The sequence below is a fragment of the Colias philodice genome, chromosome 11, assembly GCF_061535455.1.
Source record: "Colias philodice isolate Cphi_HAF_F1 chromosome 11, ilColPhil1 Martin Lab GWU primary, whole genome shotgun sequence".
In the NCBI taxonomy this organism is placed as follows: domain Eukaryota; kingdom Metazoa; phylum Arthropoda; class Insecta; order Lepidoptera; family Pieridae; genus Colias; species Colias philodice.
In genome coordinates this window covers 3,886,970-3,912,445 of record NC_143096.1, presented here as the reverse complement: position 1 = coordinate 3,912,445, position 25,476 = coordinate 3,886,970, and the positions used below count along the sequence as shown (strand labels likewise).

Genomic DNA, 25,476 nt, shown 5'->3' with positions numbered 1-25,476 from the left:
AAAAGATTTTAACCACATTTTAACTAATTTTAAAAATAGGAGTACATAATTATTGTATATTTATTTGTCTATACTCTATACCGTATTATTTGTCTGTCGTAGTTCCAACCTCTATTGTCAGTGGTCTCTTTTGAATTGATTGACGTTTCGCGGCGTCTCAACAGCTGTTTGACCGAAGTCCCAACCTCGTTGATCTTTCTATGAATGTGAATCGGTTATTTCGTCACACGTGTTTTCGAAAATATCAAATTTAAATTCGTAAAAGACAATAAGATTAATCAATTAAGTATGGAAGAAGATAGTGGTGTTAAAGGTAGGTGAAACCGCTTATTAGGCGATGGAAACGTGCAAGCGTTTGCTTGTGTCCACCCCTTACATTTTTATTATCATCTTGCTAAATAATTATTGGATATAACTAATTAAATTTACATTCAAATTTACATTTCCTTTATCGACTTATTCTACCTTCAAAACTGTGACTTAATCACAATAAAATCCTATATATTACGGCATAACGCTACGACAACTAAAACATGCTTTTGCGTAGAACATTTTCGCTTTTTATTTATATGGTGTAAGTATTATATACAAAACTGTATTTTGATTTGTGAGCATTTTAACTAATATCAATTATTTTATCTAAATGGGTTCTTAATATATTTTTATAACATCACTACAAGCAACGCCATACAGCCGGCGTAAGCATACGCATCAAATAACCAGATTAAATTACCCCCATTCATCTTATCCTCGTTATGCTCTTGTACCTAAAAAGCATATTATATGTGTTTTCATCCTCCTACACAACATTTTACGATAATTTTAATTCCAAGACATAATTATTCTTCTACTTACAGTAAATTAAACAAATGTACTTCTGAATTTATAACATTATTGGATTTAATAAATGAATTCAGAGTTTAAAATTAATCTTTATGGATCACACAAATAATGTAACAATTTACAATTAATGACAAAGCCTTCCTGGCTAGAAAAATCCTGTACTAAGAAAGACACTTCCTTCATACAGTGTAGTTAAAGTTTAAACAAGCAGAAAAAAATGAAGATTCAAGCATTGTTTTTTTAAATTATACAGAAATTATATGATCAAGAATGTTGAGAGCCTTTGACTTTTTATTTTATTTATGGATAAGAGTTTAAACTATTTGAATGGTGTTTACAGTGCCTGTTACACGGCTGCGTCGGAGGCTGTCTGTAGAGCAGACAGAGGAGAAGGTGTTGACACCCAACACTCCAACAAAGAAAAGAGCAACAAGACGCGCAAAGCCTGAGCTGGATCTCATTGATGAAAATGGTATGAATAATTTGATATGTATTGATAATTATAGTATCGAAGTTTATTTTTTCAATTTCAATTTTTTTCCCCTTTCCTATAGAAAACACTTACAGAAAATGTTTATTGATTATTCATTCAATTTGTAAGTTACAATTTGATCAATAAAATTTATTTCCAATTTAAGTTGTTCCTGAAACCGTAACACCAAAAAGAACTACCCGGAAGGCTGTGAAGGATGTTCTAGAGCCAGTAGAAGAAAGGGCGGTGACACCCTCGAGACGCAGTACAAGGATCAAGTCAAACACAAGCATTGTATCGGAGACTGCGGCTTTAACTGTGGACTCGCCGCGAGCTAAACGAGCCGCAAGGAGAAACTCACAGCTTGGTATGTTGCTTTATTATGTTGGGTAACATAAAACTTAAGAAGGGAAGAATATAAAATACTAGCTGTGCCGCGCGGTTTCACCTGCATTGCTCCGCTCCTGTTGGTCTTATTGCCTATAGCCTTCCTCTATAAATGGGCTATCTTACACTGTAAGAATTTTTCAAATCGGACCAGTTGTTCCTGAGATTAGCGCGTTCAAACAAACTCTTCAGCTTTATAATATTAGTATAGATAAACAGTAGTCCGGTTCCGGTAGTCTATCTGTCAATACGTACGTTAGTAAGCTCCGTGATTAAAAATCGAAAACAAGTGCACAAGATCAAAAAACTCGTGAAATTTCGGTGTTTCGTAATTAGTAAACCAACAAAACCTTGAAGAAAGTGGAGAATTTGCAGAAGGGGCTAAGATTAATGCGAAAAAGTGCAGTGAATACTCATTGTGACATATCATAACAATTCATGCTACGTGAAGTTAGTCGCTAATCAATCTGTCATCCATCAAGCATACCAACCTAACAGAAAGACAGTTTACAAGTGTTGCAAGCAAAAAATTATTAAATATACGAAAAGGGTTACCACTACAAATTAGAAAAATTCCCACAAATTCTTAGTGTTGCAAGTTAAGAATTAACAAAGAAAAATAGGGAAAAACAATTGCTAAAATAAAAATTAAAATGAACGAACAGATGGAATTACTATTTTCAAAATTGGATGCGAAGCTAGATGAAAAACTCAAACAACAAACTCTTACGCTTACAACAGCAGTTACGAAAAATGTCATGGAAGTAATTGATGAAAAGATGAAAACTTTAATGGAAGAAAACGTTCATTTAAAATCTAAAATAACGAAACTGGAACACAGAATAACTAACTTGGAAAATGACAAGCGGAAAAGCAACCTGATATTTTTTGGCGTCGATGAAAATGGAAAAAGAGAAGCAGAACTTGTTGACTACATTAAAGATATCATCGAAGAAGCAGAAGTACATCTAGACAGCCACGAAATAAAGAACATATACAGAATTGGAGCGAAAACCAGCAAAAATCGCCCTGTGGTAGTTACATTCTCTACTATGTGGAAGAAACATCTAATATTAAAATCAAAATCAAAACTACCACCAGGCATCTATGTCAAAGAGGACTTTCCCAAAGATGTCCTTGAGGCTCGGAAAAAACTACAGTCCAAAGTTGAGGAAGAATGGAAAAAGGGAAACATAGCTTTTATGAGAGGAGACCAGCTTGTAATTAAAAAGCAAAAAGACAATCAGCGTGAAAAAAGGAAGAGAGACAAAACTGTATCCCCTAACTTACCAACGTTGAAAAAACCAAACACGCATAACGAGCTCGAGAACAAAGCAAATAAAGCAAAGAGTACGGGGCAAAAAGACATATTGAAACCAAACATATTACAGTACATGGGTAGAGACAGAACTACATCAACCTCAAACTCAGAAAGTTCAAAAAACTAACAAGCTCACATAATAAACTTAAACAAAAATCAACAACTAGAACCGGAAATTCAAAACAAAAACAGGAAAAACAACCATTTAATAATTTTAAAAAAATACTTAAAAAAATCCTTCCCACCACGGTTGGTCGCCGAGGGAAGTGTAGACCATAACCCTCCAGATAATTATAATTATAGTAGAAAAACAAACAGAATCAATATTGCAACATTAAACACAAGAACTCTAAGAACACAAGATACACTTGCAGAACTGAATATTGCCATCCAAGAGATAAAGTGGGACATACTAGGAATCAGTGAAATGAGAAGAGAAGGCGAAACGATATGTGAATACCAAGATTACATATTGTTTAACAAAGGCGAAAAGGGAGGCAAAAGAGGAGTTGGATTCCTCATAAAGACGACTCTGAAAAAACAAATACAAAACATCTATGGTATCTCTGAAAGGATAGCAGTGCTTAACATTAAATTACCAAACTATACAAAGACTTGGACTATCATTCAAGCATATGCACCAACTGAGCAAGCTGCAGAATCAGAAACAGAGTCCTTCTATGCCGACCTGGCAAAAGTTATCAGGAATTATACAAACAACCATATCATACTGATGGGAGATTTTAATGCCCAAGTTGGGGAAAAACAAAATGAGGAGGAGTATGTTTTGGGCAGATACGGATATGGCAAAAGAAGCTCTAATGGCCAAAAGCTTGTGGAATTCTTGTTAGAACACAACCTAACTCTCCTCAGCAGTATATTCAGAAAACATCCAAAAAATAAATGGACATGGATCTCACCAGATGGCAGATATAAGAATGAAATAGATTATATGATGAGCAATTCCCCTAAGGCGTTTTCAAATACAAGCGTGATATCAAAACTAAATTTTAACACAGATCATCGGATGGTCAGAAGTACAATTCTGGCATTACCACCAAAAAAAGGAAGGAAGAACATTACCACTCATAACTCAATCCTAACCACCACGGAAAATTACAAAAGAATTGGCATGTCTATAAAAGATAGTTTTAAAGAACTAACATTTGAAAATGAAACCGACATCACAGTAAATTATGGAAAATTGGAAAATAAACTTGCTACAACTATTAATACCAACAAAACCAAAAACAAGTACCCGCTTAGCGATGAAACCATCCAACTAATCAACCGCAGAAAATCCTTACTGGCCCAAGGAAAAAACAAAGAGAACATAAAAATAATTACAGAAATAAGCAAACAAATCAACAAAAATATGAGGAAAGACCGCAAAAATAAGAGATTAGAAGTGTTAGAGAGACAAGTAATGAGAACAGGTGGTGTAAGAAAAGCTCTAAAAGAACTGAGAGAATCAGGAAAAGAGTGGGTGCCCAAACTAAGGAAAAAAGAAGAGACTATCACGAACAGGAAATGTATACAGGAACTAGCCACGACGTTCTATAAAGAACTTTACTCTAACAAAGACGCACACAACCATCCTAATTTACCACCATCTCAAAGTATAACAGCAGAAAGCATGCCAGATAGGGAACCCGATATTTTGAAGAGCGAAGTGGAAAAGGCAATAAAAAGTTTAAAAATGGAGAAAGCTCCGGGACCAGACAAAATAAGGAACGAGATGTTAAGAGGCACTATTGAAGAACTAGTACCAATACTTACCAAGATGTTCAACCAAATTTCGATATCTGGATATGTACCAACACAATGGGAAACTTCACATATAATCCTACTACATAAGAAAGGCGCAAAGGATGACATTAGTAACTACCGACCTATAAGCTTAATGTCGAATGTGTACAAAATTTTCGCAAAGGTCATTTTGGACAGGATAAGCGCAAAATTAGACGAAAGCCAACCAATAGAGCAAGCTGGATTCAGACGTAACTTTTCTACAATAGACCACATCCACACACTAAAACAGATTATTGAAAAGTATAATGAGTTCAACAAAACATTATACATAGCCTTTATAGACTATGCTAAAGCATTTGATTGTATTAGTCATAAAGCAATATGGGAAAGCTTACGAAGGCAAGGTATACCTGCTGCATATATCAACATTATTAAGAATATATATTCAAACAGCAAAGCAAAAATCCAATTGGAAGCCTTGGGTAAAGAATTCAGAATCAAGAGAGGAGTTAGACAGGGTGACCCAATGTCGCCGAAGTTGTTCTCAGCAGTTCTGGAGAACGTCTTTCGTAATCTGGACTGGGAGCACCTAGGCCTCAACGTAGCTGGAAGAAAACTAAACCACTTAAGATTTGCGGATGATCTTGTTCTTCTGGAAGAAAATCCAAAGACACTTGGGAAGATGATCAAATCTCTAAATAAAGAGAGCTCGAAAGTGGGTTTAAAAATGAACATAACAAAAACAAAACTGATGACCAACTCGGTAATGGATCCCATTGTAATCGAAGATCAACAAATAGAATATGTCGACGAATATTGCTACTTGGGTCAGATAATCTCCCCAAGAGACCAAACAACTAAGGAACTAAATAAAAGGATTGCTAATGGATGGAAGAGATTTTGGTCTCTGAAGGAAATTGTAAAATCAAAAGATCACAGCATGGCAATAAAAAGAAAAGTATTCAACACCTGTATCCTTCCTTGCATAACCTACGGCTGCGAAACATGGTCCCTTACCAAATACCATCGAGAAAAATTAGCAAAGTGCCAGAGAAGCATGGAACGGAGCATCACAAGATCAAAAAGGCAAGATCGAATCAGTAACCTGCAATTAAGAGAGAAAACAAAACTGACTGATATCCTGGAAAGAATAGACCTCCAAAAATGGAGATGGACCGGCCATATGTTGAGATCTAGACAAGAAAAATGGAGCCAAATTGTGACTAACTGGTATCCAAGGGATGGCAAGAGAAGTCGAGGACGTCAACATATGCGCTGGGAAGATGAGCTTAAACTTACCGCGGGACCCAATTGGAGGAGAGTAGCCAAAGACCGGAAACAATGGAAACTACTGGAGGAGGCCTTTGCCAGAAGGCACACTGAGCTGAGAGATATTCTATAGGATTATACATAAAAATCACTAAGGAAATTATACAGTCAAAAAAAAAAACCATCCTCACCCAGTTTAAAAGGCTAAATAAATAAATAAATAAATAATAGATAAACATACTTATGGCAGTCATATTTTTTTACAATATTTTTTATCAAAATTACTTAACAATGTGTCCTTAATTGTCTAATGCTAATGACTTTTTTTATAATATGCATGTTCTTTTTTTTTGCAAAGGGTCACCTTATTACTCTGTTAAAAATTTTCTCTATTCTCTCTTGTTATAATATTATACAAAAGAGTGTCAAGGTGAAACCAAGTAATACATACAATGTTACAAATTGTATTATTTTTAATTTCAGGAAGTGATAGTGAAGCTTCTAACACACCTACTCTACAAACAAGGAGGACAAGAAAAGATTCAACTTCCAGCATTGATAAGGGTATAACTTTTTCTAATCACAGTAAATTAATTAATATAACTAAAAAAAACACTTATTAATTAAATGAAATAAATAATTAATTAATTAATTAATTAAAACCACATATTTAAAATATAACATAGTTCCCATGTTACAGATTGACATTTTTTTTTTAATTTGAATACTTATGTTATTAAAGACCTAATTTAATTATTACGTTTTAGTGGATGCAATATCAAAGCCTGCAATCATAATAACTGAGCCCATTGTTGAAGAACCAGAAACAGTATCAAGAAAATCAACTAGTGACACCACCGGTAATGACACCACCAATACTTCACCTCAAACCAATCTAAGAAAAAGTCCTAGGCTTAATAAAAGCCCACAAAATTCCAATGATAAAAAACTGGAAGATAAAAATACAAGTGCCTTATTAAATAATGATAATAATGTCAATGAACAAAAAGAGTCCAATAACAAATCAACAGAATCACCTAGTATTTCATCAACTCAACAAATTAATGATAAATCAGAAACCAATAATAGTGATAATTCAAAATCTCTAGATTCAACAATAAATTTAATTAATAATATTGACCAAATAAACCCCAAAACGAAGAATATTCATAATAAGAGTACTTCAGCTCTTGAAAGCAATAATTTTAAAAGCAAGAAAAAGAGAACTAAATCTTGGTCTACTGTATGTACTGTATGCAGTCCAAATGTAGAAGAAAATATTTTTTATAGTGATAATGAGAGTAAGAAAGATAAATTGAGTTCAATTAAATTACCATTAAGACATAGCATGGCTTCTGGTGACAACAAATTGGACCTAAATGTATTAAAAATCTCTGAAATTTGCAAAGATGTTTCTGTTACTCTCACCAAATGTGATATTAATTTAACAGTTGAAAATTTAAACAAAAGCCAATTATCTAGTAAAGAATTGTTTGATAGAGAACCTAGTGGAATAATAAACACAGAAATAATAATTGAAGATTCAGATTCCAATCCGGAAAAAGCCGAACCTGAAGAAAATCATGATAATGAAGATCAATGTGTTCCAGTCGTATCTGTGCCAGATAGTGTAAACAAATCTTTGCCGTGTCAAGAAACTCTGAATACATCTAACATGGCTAATGTTAGTCATAAATCTGAAAAAGAATTGAATAAAGATGGTTTTAATGACTGTGTTGAGCCTATGGATATTGATGAAACTGTCCCTGAAAATTTATTGATCTCTGAACCTGAAAAAACTAATAATTCAATAAAAAATGAAGTAACAGTTCAGCAAGATTCCAGTATCAATTCACATTCTAAATCAAAGCGTAAATCTTCAATATCCTACAGTCCTAATAATACAGAAAATAAAAGCACTTTAATAATAACAGAATTAAAAGATAACTCTACCAATGAAATTAATAAAAGTCAAATAACTGCAAATAATAAGTCCATTTCTAAATCTATTATGGACTTGGACAAATCGCAAAATAATGAGACAGACAGAAAAAGTATATTATTGAATTGCTTAACTAGTACACCATTACAACAAAAGAATTTTCAAAAGTTATTAGCGCCCATTAATACTTCCATAATAAAATCGAATCAAGATAATGCCAAGAATCCAGTAGACCAAAACACATCCCATGAATCAAAGAGTTTTAAAAATAAAAGTAAAGAGGAATCAAATGATGACGACTCTTCAAAGGAAGAATCTTCCAAAGAAAAAAATGAATTACTAAATGATGAAGCGATGGATGCTGGAGATGATTACGAGTCAGGGGACAGTCAAGATGAAGATGAACGTCAATATGCCGAAGAAAACGAAATAGTCGATAAAGGTGTAACTATTTCATCAGAAGACGAATTATCGAATGATTCAGATTACGAAAAAGATTCGTTTGTAGTTAGCTCAGATGAAGAAGATAACCAATTACTAGATGGTACCGATGATGACTTATCAATGAGTGACAATGAGTTGAAAATGACGGCAAAGTCTAAGAAAAAATACGATGAACGCATGGCCAAACAACAAAAGAAAGCCTCCAGGGAGATGTTTGAGGCACGTCATAAACTCGATAATTCTAAGTCTAAGAAACGTATCTCCGATAACAAGGATAGTTCCGATTCATCTGATGAGGAAGCTCCAGTCCTCCAAAAAAAGAAGAATAGAATGAGATTAGATTCTAGCCATGATACCAGCACAATATCTAATGAAAATTCTGCAAAGAAGAATAAGAAAAAACGCTTATCTGAATCTATCTGTAATGAGAGTGTTCTTAATGAAAAAGAAATCACTATGCAAAATGAAAGTTTAAAAGAGAGTGATCCACTCGAGGCAGATATAAAATCGGAGCCAAAAACCCCTAAAAAGGACATGGATTCCACAGTAGACTTTGTAGATGCCAATAATGCAAATAACACAATCATTAATAAAAGTGGACCAAATGAAAACTTATCGGATCCATTACATGCTTCAATGGAAGATGAAATGTCGTCTTCAGACAGTGACACCAATAACATAATCGATAATTATGATTCAGTTCTGAGTTCATTGAATAAAAACAAAAATCCTAATATTGGTAACGCATCACTCAATCATGAAATGAAAACAAAAGAGAAGAATAAAAAAGCACCTGTAATTGATGATTTGAATCTTACACAAGTGAAAACGGTCTTCAAGAATCTAAAACCAGAAAAATCTGATAAAAAATCTGAAAAAGGGTCAAAGAAAGAAAAGCAAATGCTTGAATCATCTAAAGGTGGTAGTGATAGTTCATCGGATTCTATTGATTTAAATTTACTTTTCTCTGAAGAAAGCAATGCAGATTCCTTCAGTAACAAACCCGGTGATGATAAGGATGCTATACCATTGAAAAAGAGTGAAGCTAAGACTAATATAAGCATTCAGAATGGTAAGTAATTTCATATTGAAGTATCTTTATAAATTACAGAATGCTTCACAAAGAATAAAGCAAAAACTGTCGGTGTCAGATATGTAGATTTTAAAGAATTTTCCAAATTGGCTTATAAATTACGAAACTTATCTACTATATAAAAATAAGTCGGGTTTTCCTTCCTGACGCTATAACTCCAGAACGCACGAACCGATATCGTCGGTTTTGCATTCGTTGGAAAGGTCTCGGGCTCCGTGAGGTTTATAGCAAAGAAAAGGTGTCTCTGGTGGCGAAACGGAGTTCGCCCGGTTTGCTAGTATGGTATAAAAATTACAAAGAATCAAAAAACTTTAATTAAAAAAAGCTTTATTTGTTTTATACAAGTTTGTATCTTATTTCTTATTTTATAAATATTTTAGATCAAGACGAAGCAGATGGCGCCGTAAGCTTTTTCATTGATACAAAAGGTGAACGCAGCAGTGAAGAGGGTAAAGAAAATATTGACGAAGAATTAAATATGTCTGTTGATAATGGTAAATATTTTTTATTTATGACATAATATTATTACATTTCAATATTATTTTCAGGATATCGATAGCCAAGATGGCTATATGTAAATATTTAAATAAGAAAAATATGTAATTTAATAATTTTAATGTTTGCATTACAGACCAAAGCTTGAAATCCAGTGCTAAGAAGAAAAAGAAAAGTTTATCTCAATCAATGATAAATGAAGCAACAGGTAATAACAGAATTGTTTTAATTTATATATTGTTTAAATTTAATTTATTGAAAATATTTACTCTCTATTACAAATAAACAGATAATATATCGAAATATTATTGAATTAATATTTTCCGATTTATTTAAGATGTACCTTCTGAAGAAACAGACCAAAGTGAGGTACAAGCTAAAACACCGAAAAGTGAAAAGAAAAAGAAGAAGAGGCAATCTGAATCGCAAGTTGACTCCACAATAGGTATTAATTTATTTTTTCAATAATTACGTATTACTATTTATAAGTAAATATATTATATATATTTATTATTATATATTTTATTTATAAGTCGGTTGTAGCTTTATATTTTGGTTATAAGTTATAAGATCTAATAAATAAATAAAAAGTCCGTTTATTTCCAATCCACAAGAAATTTTGTTTCAGGTAGTTTACATACTAAAAGCTATTTTACATATTAAAATTACACTATTTTTTTAACTTAAATTTTAATCACTAATACTAATTTAATTTTTTTTTTTCTATTTATTTTTAATTTTTGACGTTATCCAGTATCAGTACCATTGATTGGAACCCCTTCTCGGGTATAGGCCTCCTCCAACTTTTTCCAGGTATCTCTGTCCTTTGCCTTTTTTCTCCATTCGTTTCCTGCTATATTTTGTATATCTTCTATCCACCTTTTTTTAGGGCGTCCTACATTTCTTTACAGTTATAAGATCTGGTAACATAAAATCCCATCAAAAACATCCTGTAAAAAACCCAAGTCTCGCAGCTCAGTCTTTCTACCGTCAAAAGTTGTGAGATCCATGTAATACCAAGTCGGTTAATCTATTTAGTGTCTACTTGAAGGACCTTCTGTCTTAAGTTATTACATAAGTTATTATCATGCCAATATTAAAAATATTTAACGTTTTAAACAAATAGATCGACTTGGACATCGCTTGATTTGATTATTAGTATGTATCACACTACACAGCACGACGGGCCAGCGACCAACAGGAACGAGAGTTTCAATCGCGTGAGGCGCGAGAGATTATAGAATCTAATATAATATTGTAATATTCATTTTGTTTTCATGCGATGTCCAAGTCGATATATTTGTTTAAAACGTTAAATATTTTTAATATTGGCATGATAATAACTTATGTAATAACTTAAGACAGAAGGTCCTTCAAGTAGACACTAAATAGATTAACCGACTTGGTATTACATGGATCTCACAACTTTTGACGGTAGAAAGACTGAGCTGCGAGACTTGGGTTTTTTACAGGATGTTTTTGATGGGATCTCACTTCTTTTTGTAGAGCCTTTCTTTTTGATACCACCACCAACCACCAACTGCATCAATAACTTTGTAATCCCATATAAATATATGGGATTACAAAGTTATTTATGCAGTTGGTGTATTTGGAAAACTGGACCGAAATTACAAAATATTTAAGTTTTCCCATGATTAAGACACTAAACTCTATATGTATGCCAAATATGAAGCTTCTAAGTCTGCTAGAAGTGCCTTGGACTTTTGATGATCGGTGAGTCAGTGAGTGACAAAATTTAGAAACTTTAACAAGTTGTCATTCTTAAACTACTGGTTCAAATTGACTGAAATTTTAAATATTCCGTGTTTATACAATGCCGGATTAGTTACTGAAGATTCAGGTTTCTTGCTTTATCCACAACCGAATTATAGGGGGTCGAAAAAGGCCCGAATTGCTTCGAGAAAAGGATGGTACGGCCGTGCCGCTTTTTTTTTGCTCGACTTGGCGGGGGCACTGCCGTGCCCCCAGATTATTGGTGTATTCATTTATCAATTATCATATTCAAATCTTTATTGTTGCGTTTTCAACAGAAACCCCCGCTAAAGAAATAACTCAAGAACAGAATGAGTCAAAAGCAAAAACTCCTAAAAGTGAAAAGAAAAAGAAAAGGCAGTCAATATCACAACAAGATATTGAACAAGGTAATAGCTCTATAACATTAATAGCTTTAATTATTATTACGACCTTATAAAATATTAAAAAGAGCGTGTGAGCACACGTTTCATAAATGTGAAACTTCTTTGGAAAGATTCAAAGATACCAAAATCGTCGCATTACTCCATAACTTGACGATATTGCCATGACGCGACCTTGAAATTTTACTCTAAACGCGCCTAAAGAAGTTTCACGTCAAAAAATATTTAGAAATAATAATAAATTATTGTATGTAACGCCTTATATCCATCCATCCTTACAAACATTCGCGTTAATTATAGTTTAAATACTATGTGGTGTATAAATATTTTTTTTTTTTTCAGATGAACCTCAAGAACAAGATATTATTGTGTCCAATATTAAAACGCCAAATAGCGAGAAAAAGAAAAACAAGCGACAGTCGGCATCCATTGCTGATAATTTCGATGGTAAATAAAATAATCATTTTTTAATTTATTAAATTTTTTTCTCCCAGCCAGCAAGCCTGAATTTCATAAATATTCTATTGTACCTACTGACTTTTTCCAGATTATAAAAAATATCCTTTTTTCTCTTGCATTCAAACAATTTCTATGCAAATCATGGAAATCGTTCAATACATTTTATATATAGATAGATAGATAAATATTCAGAGTTAACATTTAACTTGCAACTTAACAACTTTGAATTATAGATGTAAAAAGTAAGTTAACTTTCTACAAAATTAAACTTGTTTATTTTTCATAATCAGAAGCACCATCTGAAGAAATTAATACTTCAACTTTAAAAACACCAAAGAGTGGGAAGAAAATGAAGAAGCGACTCTCAGAATCGCAGGTCGATACAACCACAGGTAGGCAAATATTTTATTACTATCATCAGCCCATATCCGTTCCCACTGCTGGGACACGGGCTTCTTATGCGGGTTCAGGCCATGGATTTATCACTATTGATTACAATTTGGTTAATTATTAATATTATTTCTAGAAAACACTGAATGAAAAAAAATGTATGCGTGTACTAGAGTACACACGTAAGAAGTGAAACTTCTTTATGACCTTAAAAATGTCACGAGTATGGCGTAACGCAAAAATGTCACGCGTACGGCGTAACGCAAAAATGTCACGCGTACGGCGTAACGCAAAAATGTTACACTCAATTTTTGTCCAACCCCGATAAAGGGGTTTAAAAAGCAAAACTGAATTTATAAATTAATATTATTTATTTACTTATAAATGATACAACAAAGTATAATTATAATTCAAGTTGCATATAAATAAGCCAATCTCAAAGTAACGAAAACTAAATACTGATGTTCATTAACATATTTATTGTAAAATATTATTAATTTTCTGAACAAGAAGTTGTAATTGAAGAAGTAATAGATGTATCAACTCAAAAACCAAACAGTGAAAAGAAAAAGAAAAAGCGAATGTCTGAGTCACAAGTGACTATAACAATAGGTAAATTAAATTTTTAATTTTTAATTAAATTAATATGTATAACATCATATAGGTATTTTATATTTTAAAAATGTTTAAGTAAGTATGCAAATATAATCTGAAATAATTGTATTGTTTTTATACAATAGAAATAGTTTTAATATAATTCATATCCTGGAATTATATCATAATAAAATCATGAAATAACATAGTTTATAATAAATTAATATTACATTCAATTTTATTTTCACTCAAGATGAACCTGCTGCAGAGGAGGGCAATGGTTCTCTAGCAAAAACACCGAAAAGTGAAAAGAAAAAGAAACGCCTATCGGAGTCACAAATTGCTGCAACAGAAGGTAATTTGAAATTTAGAAAAAAAATCTTAAGTATAAATATGTTATATTTTAATATTTTAACTGCTTAAGGGTGCACTCACACACATCAGTCACCGTCAAGTCACCGATGACTGATCGGTGACGGTTTGTGTACGTATCCACAAACACCAGTCACCGTCATGTTGTCCGTCAGTCACGTCGCCGGTTTGACTGAATCATTGAACACATACATCAGGTTAGTGAGTGATTAGACGTGTGTCACGCTAGAGAACATGTAGCAATTGACGGTAGCACGACGCTGACTGAACTGAGACGTGACGGCACCGGGTGAGTGGGGATAAAAGTATGATACATGTATGGAAAGATTATTTGACGTGCCTGACCGGGGACGTCACTGATAGATTTCGTGCCGGCGACTGTCGTGTGGGAACAGAGTCATACTAGAACTATTGATACATATTTTTTTTTAATCCTGTCCGGTGACGTGCCGTGACGGTGACTGATGTGTGTGAGTGCACCCTTATCCATATAAAATTTACTTCTTTTTAAAGCGAATTCAACTACATATTTACACAAATAAAGAATACTGCTTTCCAATTAATTATATATTTACTTGAGATTTGAGAATATATCTACATGTAATTAGTATTATAATTACTTTTATGTATGTTAACATTATGTTGTTTTTCGTTTGTCAATTTATTTAATTAATAATAATTGAGTTTTTTTTTTCGTATAAAGAACTACAAATTGGAGAAAAATCTTATAAAGAAGACGGCAACATTTCAGTATTGAAAACGCCAAAGAGTGATAAAAAGAAGAAACGCGTATCAGAATCACAACCTGATGCAGTTGAAGGTAAAACTATTTTCATTGATTTTTAAACGCAATAGTAACTATTAAGTATATTTATTTGTATTCATAGTTTTTTATAATATAATTTTTGAAACCATTTTAGATTGTTGATGGGTTTTAAATTTTTAATGTGTGTTAATATTAATTTATTATAAACTAGCGGTCCGCCCCGGCTTCGCCCGTGGTACATATTTCGCAATAAAAAGTAGCCTATGTCTTTTCTCGGGTATCAAAATATCTCTATACCAAATTTCATGCAAATTGGTTCAGTAGTTAAGGCGTGATTGAGTAACAGACAGACAGACAGACAGAGTTACTTTCGCATTTATAATATTAGTAAGGATTAATATTACATGCAATTTTATTTTCACTGAAGATGAACCTGCTGCAGAGGAGGGCAATCGTTCTCTAGCAAAAACACCGAAAAGTGAAAAGAAAAAGAAACGCCTATCGGAGTCACAAATTGCTACAACAGAAGGTAATTTGAAATTTAGATAAAAAATCTTAAGTAATATGTTCTACTTTAATATTTTAACTGCTTTATCCATATAAAATTTAGTTTTTTTTAAAGCGAATTCAACTATGTACATATTTACACAAATAAAGAGTACTGCTTTCCAATTAATTATATATTTACTTGAGAATATAAATCTACATGTAACTAGTATTATAATTATTTTTATGTTTTTCGTTTGTCAATTTATTTAATTAATAATAATTGAGTTTTTTTTTTCGTATAAAGAACTACAAATTGGAGAACAATCTTATAAAGAAGACGGCAACATTTCAGTATTGAAAACGCCAAAGAGTGATAAAAAGAAGAAACGCGTATCAGAATCACAACCTGATGCAGTTGAAGGTAAAACTATTTTCATTGATTTTTAAACGCAATAGTAACTATCATAGACTAATACACTCAAGAAGACTTACAATCGCCATAGTAAAAAACGTAACTCGTTTCTCAGTTCCCAATTTTGTCGATAGATGTCACTCACAGTAGCATTTGGCATTTTTATAAGCTTTTTTATACGTTTAAGAACTAGATGTCTCCTTAGAGCATTAAGTCGGTTTAATGAAGCTAAGAGATGTCGCTACAAAAAAAATCAATGTGCCAAATAGTATCTTGACGTAAAATATAATACGCAAAAAACGTAAACTATAACGTAAAATATAATACGTAAAATATAATACGCAAAAAAATATTTTTATTTAAATGTTATTTTTTGCTCTGAATCGCACAAGCGAAATGTTTTCGCTACAGAGCATATATACAACTTTCCGCCATCAATAATCGGGGCCTTTACGGCCGGCCGGTCGAGTAGACTAGTCTCTCCCTTTTTCGATTGAGGAAATCCACCTCCCTACCTCCACATCATTTTGTTTTAGTTTTAAAGCTTCGATATTGTATACAATTCATATTCAAATTGTTGTAAAATAGTCACACTTTTTTAAGTTGGTTGAATACACTAAAATACTTATAAGGATCGTACCTACTAATAAAAGTAACAAAATGAATTTTTAAAGTTATCTTCTGGAATCAATTTCAATAAAAATATAAAAAAATAATACTATCAAGTATGAAGATGATCTATAAAATGGATTGCGCTATGTTTACGTGATCTTTTGTTTCGCGAAGGACTGATAATTTCTCTTAACCTCTTATTGGATTCCGTATTTAGGCATTTGATATTCGTATTGGAGTTTAGGTATACGATAAATTTAATTTAAAATTAAAGATATATTAATTGTTAAATGAATGAGTACAACTTTATTATAATTATTTATGGGAGTTCACTGCACCAGCGCTCCTTAGGATGGACCGCCTATTTTTGTCACTTCGTTCATCGCTGTTCGAGAGTGACTTCGTGACCACCATGGACTTAGATCATTAAGTAATCGATAACACTCGCAGGTGTTTCCCCTTTTGTCGAGGTATAAGATTATTCGAATCGAAAAATCTTATGCTTTCATAAAAACTACTTGCGTAATCGATTACAAACACTCTGCGTTTTCCTAGGCTAAAACATCGAAAGGACGTCTGCGAGTGCTCCGCTAAAAATGCCGTTTTGCACTGTCAAGCCTTGCAGAAGCAATTCAAACATGTCGAATATTAAAAAAGATGGAATAACCTTTCATTTGTGTATATTTTTTTAACGTACATTTCTAATTAAATGCAATTTCTAATAATCGTCGATGTATCGTTTAGCGATATGATCAAGACAAATAATCGAGTCGTTTACTCGATCATTGATGCGGCCCCACGAGACTATCATGGAAAGAAAATATACAAATTTAATCTTTATGAACTAAGAGATAAAGTTGAATTTAAAACCCGATAATGAACCGCTTCCTTACGAGTCTATCTTTTAGCCCCTTGACCACCGAGCGGCCCGATCGGACCACGGCCCACGACACAATAGATTTTCTATTGTGTCTGTGATTCCGGGGGCTGAGGCATTAAAGAAATACAAATTTAATCTTTATGATCTAAGTTATAAAGTTGAATTTAGACTAACTATCGATAGTCAAACTATCGATAGTTCGGCAACACTAACTCGAACAATTAGGAGAATGACCACGGGTGGTATCGGTAAAATTTTAGTTGTGCCACGTATTCGTGATATTGTTAATTCCTATTTGTTTTTATAATGATCATATGTATCAATATTAAGTCTTAATTATACCGGATAAATTGAAATAATAGTAAAAGTTATTCTTTTGAAACATGTATGACCACGTATAGAATCGGTAAAATACTAGTTGTGTCACGTGTTCGTGATATTGTTAATTCCTATTTGTATTTATAATGATCATCATTTATCACTATTAAGTCGTAATTATACCGAATAAATAGAAATAAAAGTAAAAGTTTCTGTTTTGACACATATATCTATCTCTCTTGCAAGCGTCCTGCGTCATATGTCATAGTTGAATGAATGTGTTCGACGCATTGTTCGACGTTATTTATTTTGAATTATAATGTTTATTACGATTTACTTTTCACATTTGTCTTGTAAATTAAAATATTACCTATGTAATAAATGTAAAACTTAACGTTCATCGTTAGTATAAACTCGATAAAGTATTTTTTTGAAGCGTTGAATAAAACTATTGTTTTATTTTTATTGTCGTGAACTGCGGCTTATTTACATAAAAACTTTAATCGTTTCTAAAAGTACTAACATCAAGCTTTAAATTGAGCTATATTTCATCTTGACACAATAAGTTTGATTGCGATACCAAGTGCCATAGTCACTTGGGCAATCTCCTTTCAATGTAAGACGTATAAGTGCCTGTAGCTGTGTTGACTGAGTCTCGTACTTTAAAATCGATAGATGCTGGTTCAAATCATCGCTGTTCATGCACATTTTTTTTTCTTTTCCCGTATTTTAAGGGTCATATAAATAATACTGTTTACAAGAGAATACTTAAGAAGAAAAAAGATAAGACATTTTTTTTAACAGAAAATAAAGAATATATATAACTAATATATATTATATACACTACTCTGATCACTATGTTGAATGTTTGTAGTGGGTGTCGAAATCTTATTAAAGGTACTCACTTCCTTAAGATGCTCCACCACCGCGTTGCTATGAACTGTATTTATCAAAGAAATACTCGAACAATTAGAGCATAAATTTCAATGTAAGACGTATAAGTGCCTGTAGCTGTGTTGACTGAGTCTCGTACTTTAAAATCGATAGATGCTGGTTCAAATCATCGCTGTACATCCACAATTTTTTTTCTTTTCCCGTATTTTATGGTCATATAAATAATACTGTTTACAAGGGAATACTTAAGAAGAAAAAAGATATAGACATTTTTTTAACAGAAAATAAAGAATATATATAATATAATTATATTATATACACTACTCTGATCACTATGTCGAATGTTTGTAGTGGGTGTCGAAATCGTAATAGAGGTACTCACTTCCTTAGATGCTCCCTAAAAACTAAAATAATAATTCAAAAACACCGGAGTTTTTAAAACAACGCCCTCTAGATGTAATAATTGAAAATCGATAGTTTGCTGTTTCCTTAGTTCTAAAATTGGTCACTAGGTGGCGCTTTTAAAACTGCAAATTAAATAATAAGCTCAAATGAGAGCGCCATCTAGCAATAAGCTGAAATTACGGGGTACGATCTCTAGTATGACAATCATCAGTCCTCTTTAGATTCTATTAGTCCATGGTAACTATTAAGTATATTTATTTGTATTCATAGTTTTTTATAATATAATTTTTGAAACCATTTTAGATTGTTGATGGGTTTTAAATTTTTAATGTGTGTTAATATTAATTTATTATAAATTATGTTATTACATGCAATTTTATTTTAAGACTTCACTGAAGATGAACCTGCTGCAGAGAAGGGCAATGGTTCTCTAGCAAAAACACCGAAAAGTGAAAAGAAAAAGAAACGCCTATCGGAGTCACAAATTGCTGCAACAGAAGGTAATTTGAAATTTAGATAAAAAAATCTTAAGTAATATGTTCTACTTTAATATTTTAACTGCTTTATCCATATAAAATTTACTTCTTTTTAAAGCGAATTCAACTATAGTAGAGCCAATTTAATAGGCAACATTTGACGTCTATCAATTTTATCTTCATAGGGTGGTAACCTGCTTAAAAACATCGATTAAAGTGAATTAATCGATACGGACTTGAAACATTTGTCAATCGAACTTGAAACACATGTCAATAATTTATGATAATTTTTATTCCCAAGTAATCAATGCATTCGATTCTAGATGTCAGATTTCGATTTTTAGAGTAACGTCTCTGGTATTTAAAAAGAAAAAAGGTTTATTGACACAAAATTGTAGCGACGTCAGTTCTTTAAATCAGAAATTGTTCATTATGTTTAGAATGGTTTATCAGTAAAATCAAGTCCTAAAATTACTTCTATCGGTCATTATTATTATAAATATGTAATCGTAATTGAAAAAAGTTAAACAAATGTGCAGTTCTAACAAAACGAAATATCATGTTATTCTATGTCGTGGTTACTAGGTTACGTTGTTGAATTTTGTTGAACTGTCAAATGTTGCCTATTAAAATGGCTCTACAATACATATTTACATTAATAAAGAGTACTGCTTTCCAATTAATTATATATTTACTTGAGATTTGAGAATATATCTACATGTAACTAGTATTATAATTATTTTTATGTATGGTAACGTTATGTTGTTTTTCGTTTGTCAATTTATTTAATTAATAATAATTGAGTTTTTTTTTTCGTATAAAGAATTACAAATTGGAGAACAATCTTATAAAGAAGACGGCAACATTTTAGTATTGAAAACTCCAAAGAGTGATAAAAAGAAGAAACGCGTATCAGAATCACAACCTGATGCAGTTGAAGGTAAAACTATTTTCATTGATTTTTAACGCAATAGTAACTATTAAGTATATTTATTTGTATTCATAGTTTTATATAATATAATTTTTGAAACCATTTTAGATTGTTGGTGGGTTTTAATGTGTGGTATTTAGTCATTAGAATGTTCTTATTATGTTTTGAAATTGCACTCTTAAATGAAAATTATTCGTTGCTTCCCGACATGGATTTTTGATATGAAACTTCTTTAGGCGCGTTGAGAGTAAAATTTTAAGGTCGCGTCATGGAGTAAGGCGATGATTTATGTTTCAATCTTGCCAAATAAGTTTCACTTCTGGTACTCTTTTTTATCATGTGTCTTGCCAAATAAGTTCCACTTCTGGTACTCTTTTTTATCATGTGTCTTGCCAAATAAGTTTCACTTCTGGTACTCTTTTTTATCATGTGTCTTGCCAAATAAGTTCCACTTCTGGTACTCTTTTTTATCATGTGTCTTGCCAAATAAGTTTCACTTCTGGTACTCTTTTTTATCATGTGTATTATCTTTTATTACTTACTTATATATATATTTTTTATTATTATTTTCATAAGATATACCAACTGAAGAAGAACCTGCTGCAAAGGATGGCAATATTTCGCTATCCAAAACACCAAAGAGTGAAAAGAAAAAGAATAAACGCCTGTCAGAATCACAAAGCCAAGAAGAAGCAGGTATATGATATGTTTAGCTAATTTGTTAGATTTCCTATAAATAAATAATATTTAAATAATAATCTACTTCGTCCTATATTTTAGAATTTTAAACCATCAAAATAATTGTATAAAGTCTTAGGCATAGATTTATAAGAAGCTTGTTATAATAAATTCTGAGCAATATTCTTATTACCATATTCATTATAAAATTCGCAAAAGCCCAATTTCATTATAGTATCCTGCTAATTTTTATTTTTATTTAATTTTAAGATCCATCTGAAGAAATGCCTACGATGGAAGGAAATGTTTCGCTATTAAAAACAACAAAAAGCGACAAGAAGAAAAATAAACGACATATTGAAGGTATACCATTATTTTTTATTTAAAGAAAATAGTAGCCATCCCGTTTATAAGCTTTTCATTTATTGTATTAGGTTAGGGGTTGAAATATTGATGAGTCTTTGAAATAGTAATCAATAATTAAGATTGAACAATTTGAAAAATCATGGTCATAATATATTATAAGAAATACATGTCTAATGATTTATAATTTTTAAATACAAAAGGAACTCTTATTTTCGAGTATCATTTACTAAGAATAATAAGGTCCATAATGTTAAATAAAGGTAATAACTATCACTAAGATGTCCTTTGTGATTTTGAAATAAACATTAAACTCAAACTCAAACATTTATTTATTCAATTAGACTTCTTGTAGAAGCACTTTTGAAACGTCATTAGGTACATATTTTTAACATTTACCACCGATTCGGAAAGCAGTATCTACGGAGAAGAATCGGCAAGAAACTCCATAGTTGCTCTTTTTAATCATGTCAGTTTTACAATTTTACAAATTACATATGTAACACCAAAAAACTGTCCTGTGGTTTTTACGCGCAACCCTCCATGGGTTTTTATCGTCCATATATTCCTTAATACTGTAATAGGCTCTCTGAACTATAGTCCTTTTCACTTAGGATGATTCCTGTGACACTTCATCGTGTTCCGAATTACGTATTTTATGTTTAAAACGCCAAAATAATTTTAGTGCATAATATTTTTATTTTATGGCGGCATTATTACCAAAAAATATAAAAATGAAACATCTTAAGCTTATAAATCAAAAACAGTATTGTTTAATTTAATATAATGAAAAATAAATTAAAATAACACAAATATATAATACCTACGCAATTCGTGTACATGAAATGGATCGTTGAAAAATCATAGAGTTGGAAAATCATATAATCGGCGCCCATCTTGTGATCGTTTGTCAATCGAGTCAATCGTCTGTACGAGTGCGTCAGCCTTGTATAGAAGTTGCATTTTTATATTGATACTTTACGTGGTATTCTGTTATTGTTACTAATTGTTATTGTTGACTTTTTGTTGCTGTTGTTTGCTAAGTTTCCTTAGTTAATTGTTGGCGAAATGCCGAAAAAACTAATTTTGGTACTTTATTCAAATCGATTTCATTTACATAGAAAATATTATCGATTATCGGAAACAATTGATATGATTTCAGTAAAGACATCTCTACACGTGTCAAAAATCGATGTGTCACAGGAATCATCTTAGGTGGAAAGGACTATAGTACATTTTTTTATATAAGTTTTAAATTTAGAACTACTAAACTCTTTAATATTATGAGGAATTCTGTTGTAAAAGCGTATACCTTGACCCATAAATGAATTTTTAACTTTAGCTAGCCGGAAAAATGGCATTTCAATTTTATTTCTGTTTCTTGTGTCATAACAACATTAAACCTATGAATGATGTAAAAATCAAATAATTTATTAATTACCTTTTCTTCGCAGAAAATTCCGATTCCGATAGTCCGCTGGAAATAGGTGTTGAAATGAATCAACCAAATATTGAACAAAATGGTGAGTTAAAATTATCATTTCTAACAAAAATGATGCACATCATTATCACACTAGAGAATACCATTGTCGTTTTTTTTTATTATCAGAAACAAAAAAGGTTTACAGTACAGTTGTAAATTAAAAACCACTGAGGTTTATAGTAATGTTCGTATACAATAATTTATTTTTTATCTTATATTAATTTAAATGATAACAATAATTATTATTCAAGAAAACATATTACTTTTAATTTTTATTAAGAAAATTATGAAATAAACGTATTTTATTTTTAATTTCATTTAGAAATATAATTATTATTATTATATTAGTCTATTAAATGTTTTCAAACACAAAATAACTTAATTATGTAAATGTAATTTTACTTCTTTTGTAGATGAGGAAACAAAGAAATCAAGTGGCAAGAAGAAAAATAAAAAGAAGGGTCAATCTAAAACCGAAATTCAACAAGAATCTGGTAATTATTGTTTATGCGAAAATACAATTTTTTTTTCCTCATATAACTAATATATGTACTTAATTTTTTATTCCTTTTCTTTCTAGTTCAAGTATTAGATGACAATGAAGGCAATGCCAACAAAAAACGTAAACGACAACAAAATTCTGTGGAAGAAATATCTGGAGGTATTTTTAAGTTGTCATAAATATTATATTTAAAATAATATTCATTAAAAATCCGATAATAATAATATGTTGATTTCGATGATTTTGACATATATGTAAATTAATATCACTCAAATGTTTTAGATGTTGAAACCTCTCAGTCGAAGAAAAAGAGAAAAATAACTAACAGTGAAGAAGAAATATTGACTGGTAATGTTAATGGAGTGGAATTCACTTAAATCTATTCAGCCCTCAGACGTGACAAACAGACAGACGAATACTTTGGCATTTTTATCTGAAAAATATATAAATAAATATATAAGTACTAGCGGTCCGCCCCGGCTTCGCCCGTGGTACATATGAAAAATAGATGTTGGCCGATTCTCAGACTTACCCGATATGCACAGAAAATTTCATGAGAATCGGTCCACCCGTTTCGGAGGAGTATGCAGACTAACATTGTGACACGAGAATTTTATATATAAGATTATAATTTAATTATTAGATAGAACGTAGTTTGACAATGATACTATGTGTTATAATAAAGTATGTATGTATTTGAAACATTTTATTATATTTTAATACTGTTGTTATAATGTATTTATTTGTTATAGAACCTGAAGAAGGCAAAAATAAGAAAAATAAAAAGCGAAAACAAAGCGAAGATGATGAAGTGGGTGTTTCAAAGGTAATAAAAACTTACTATATGAAGTATTTTATAATAATAGCTAAGATAATCTAGTTACCTACCTAATTGATTGATAATAAGCGATAAATTTGTTTGGGTGTTATTGATTATTAATTGAAAAATAAATATAAATCGCATTTTCTAACAAAACGACATAATTTGTAATAAAAGAATAGATTTAATCCCTTATTTACACTCAATTATTTTACTAGGTACGCAAAACCAACGCTCTCACAAAAATACCCGTGCCCCGTTTGCCGACAACCATACTGAGCCAATTAGATGACAAACCGAAAGAACAAACCAAGAAAAAGCCCAAAGTAATCGCCACAAGCGGGTTCATCGTCGAAGAAATACGGAGGAGCAAGCCGTCCAATTACCTTGAAGAGAGTATTTATTTACACGAAGACTCGCCCAAGAAGAAAAAACCTAAAGCTAACATTCCTAAACCAAAAGTGTTGCCTACAATGCCCACAGCTTCTACGTCAAACACCGGATATACAACTAAATTCAAAGTTAATGTAATCCCCACTGAAACCAAATTCGTCGCTAGTAGTAATATAGTTAATTTTAAAGAAGAACGTATGTACAATAAAAATATTAAACGTTTAGGTACCTATGAAATGTATAAGAGACACAGGAATATAAAATTGTCGAAGTTTTAGATATTTTCACGTTTCAGTTATGTTAAAACTCCGCCTGTTATAATTATTAATGTTCTATTCTGCTATTCCGCTATTAGTTATACTCATTATTCAATAAATTTTTCTTATTGTATTCATATTGACTAAGGAAAAAAATATATTGATAACCTGCTTTCCTTTTTGAAGTCGGTTAAAAACAAATTCTTTCAATCTTGTATCAATGTTTTTATAAATTTTGATAAAATTGTGCTTCTTATAATTTCTCTGTGTTTAACAATTTTGTACATTATTTCTGTTCCAACTTCCTAACACATCTAAGTAAGTACATTTTCTTTGATATATGCAATGGATACATTATGTTATGTTTTTTTAATGTGTCTGTATTTTGACTGCTAATTTTATGTTTAGGATTATTATTATAATTATTTCGATTATGCTGTCCGTTCATGTTTCATTTATTTTTTGTTTGGACTGTGAAAATATGTGATTATGAATTGATACGGCGAGTGTTGAAAGACTAGTTTGTATTTACCGCCATTTGTTTCTTTGCGTTAAGTTTGTAGGTTTTTAACTAGATGGCGCTTAATGTTGTCAATAAAACAGTACTGCGCCCATGTGCCTTGTTTTTATTTAGGACGTTAATTTAACGATAGAATTCTATTAATTATTTGAATAAAGTTGTTAATTAGTACAAAAACATTGTTTGAAAATACTTATCTAACTAATTTCATATACACAAACCAAACAAATTCTTCGCGCCTGGTCATGCCGGTGTAAACAAACCGCCATGTTGTTATGAATGACACGA

General features: G+C 31.4%; 1 protein-coding gene across 4 annotated transcripts; it reads left to right on the top strand.

Moving 5' to 3' along the window:
• The first annotated feature begins 139 nt into the window (after positions 1-139).
• Positions 140-25,365, top strand: LOC149484457 (uncharacterized). Of its 4 annotated transcripts, XM_089700628.1 has the most exons (26): positions 140-313; positions 1,184-1,315; positions 1,482-1,682; positions 6,528-6,608; positions 6,812-9,502; positions 9,904-10,017; positions 10,155-10,226; positions 10,356-10,463; positions 12,070-12,180; positions 12,517-12,621; positions 12,924-13,025; positions 13,528-13,635; positions 13,871-13,972; positions 14,693-14,809; positions 15,183-15,284; positions 15,549-15,665; positions 19,152-19,265; positions 20,065-20,181; positions 20,749-20,868; positions 21,121-21,213; positions 22,668-22,736; positions 23,110-23,190; positions 23,277-23,357; positions 23,481-23,546; positions 23,951-24,024; positions 24,237-25,365. In XM_089700628.1, the coding sequence occupies exons 1-26, from the start codon at positions 289-291 to the stop codon at positions 24,687-24,689; spliced, it is 5,556 nt and encodes a 1,851-aa protein (XP_089556754.1). In that variant the 5' UTR covers positions 140-288; the 3' UTR covers positions 24,690-25,365. The 4 variants fall into 4 exon arrangements, with proteins under 4 accessions (XP_089556754.1, XP_089556755.1, XP_089556756.1 ...); XM_089700629.1 differs by lacking the exon at positions 13,528-13,635; XM_089700630.1 differs by lacking the exons at positions 14,693-14,809; positions 15,183-15,284.
• Positions 25,366-25,476: the final 111 nt, after the last annotated feature.

What these genes read in the sequence shown, in the direction of transcription:
- LOC149484457 (XM_089700628.1), top strand. Translation starts at nt 289, where the DNA reads ATGGAAGAAGATAGTGGTGTTAAAG. An exon ending in AACTTCCAGCATTGATAAGG is followed by an intron (nt 6,609 to 6,811) that starts GTATAACTTTTT and finishes ATTACGTTTTAG; the next exon opens with TGGATGCAATATCAAAGCCT. An exon ending in TGAAGAAGAAATATTGACTG is followed by an intron (nt 23,547 to 23,950) that starts GTAATGTTAATG and finishes TATTTGTTATAG; the next exon opens with AACCTGAAGAAGGCAAAAAT.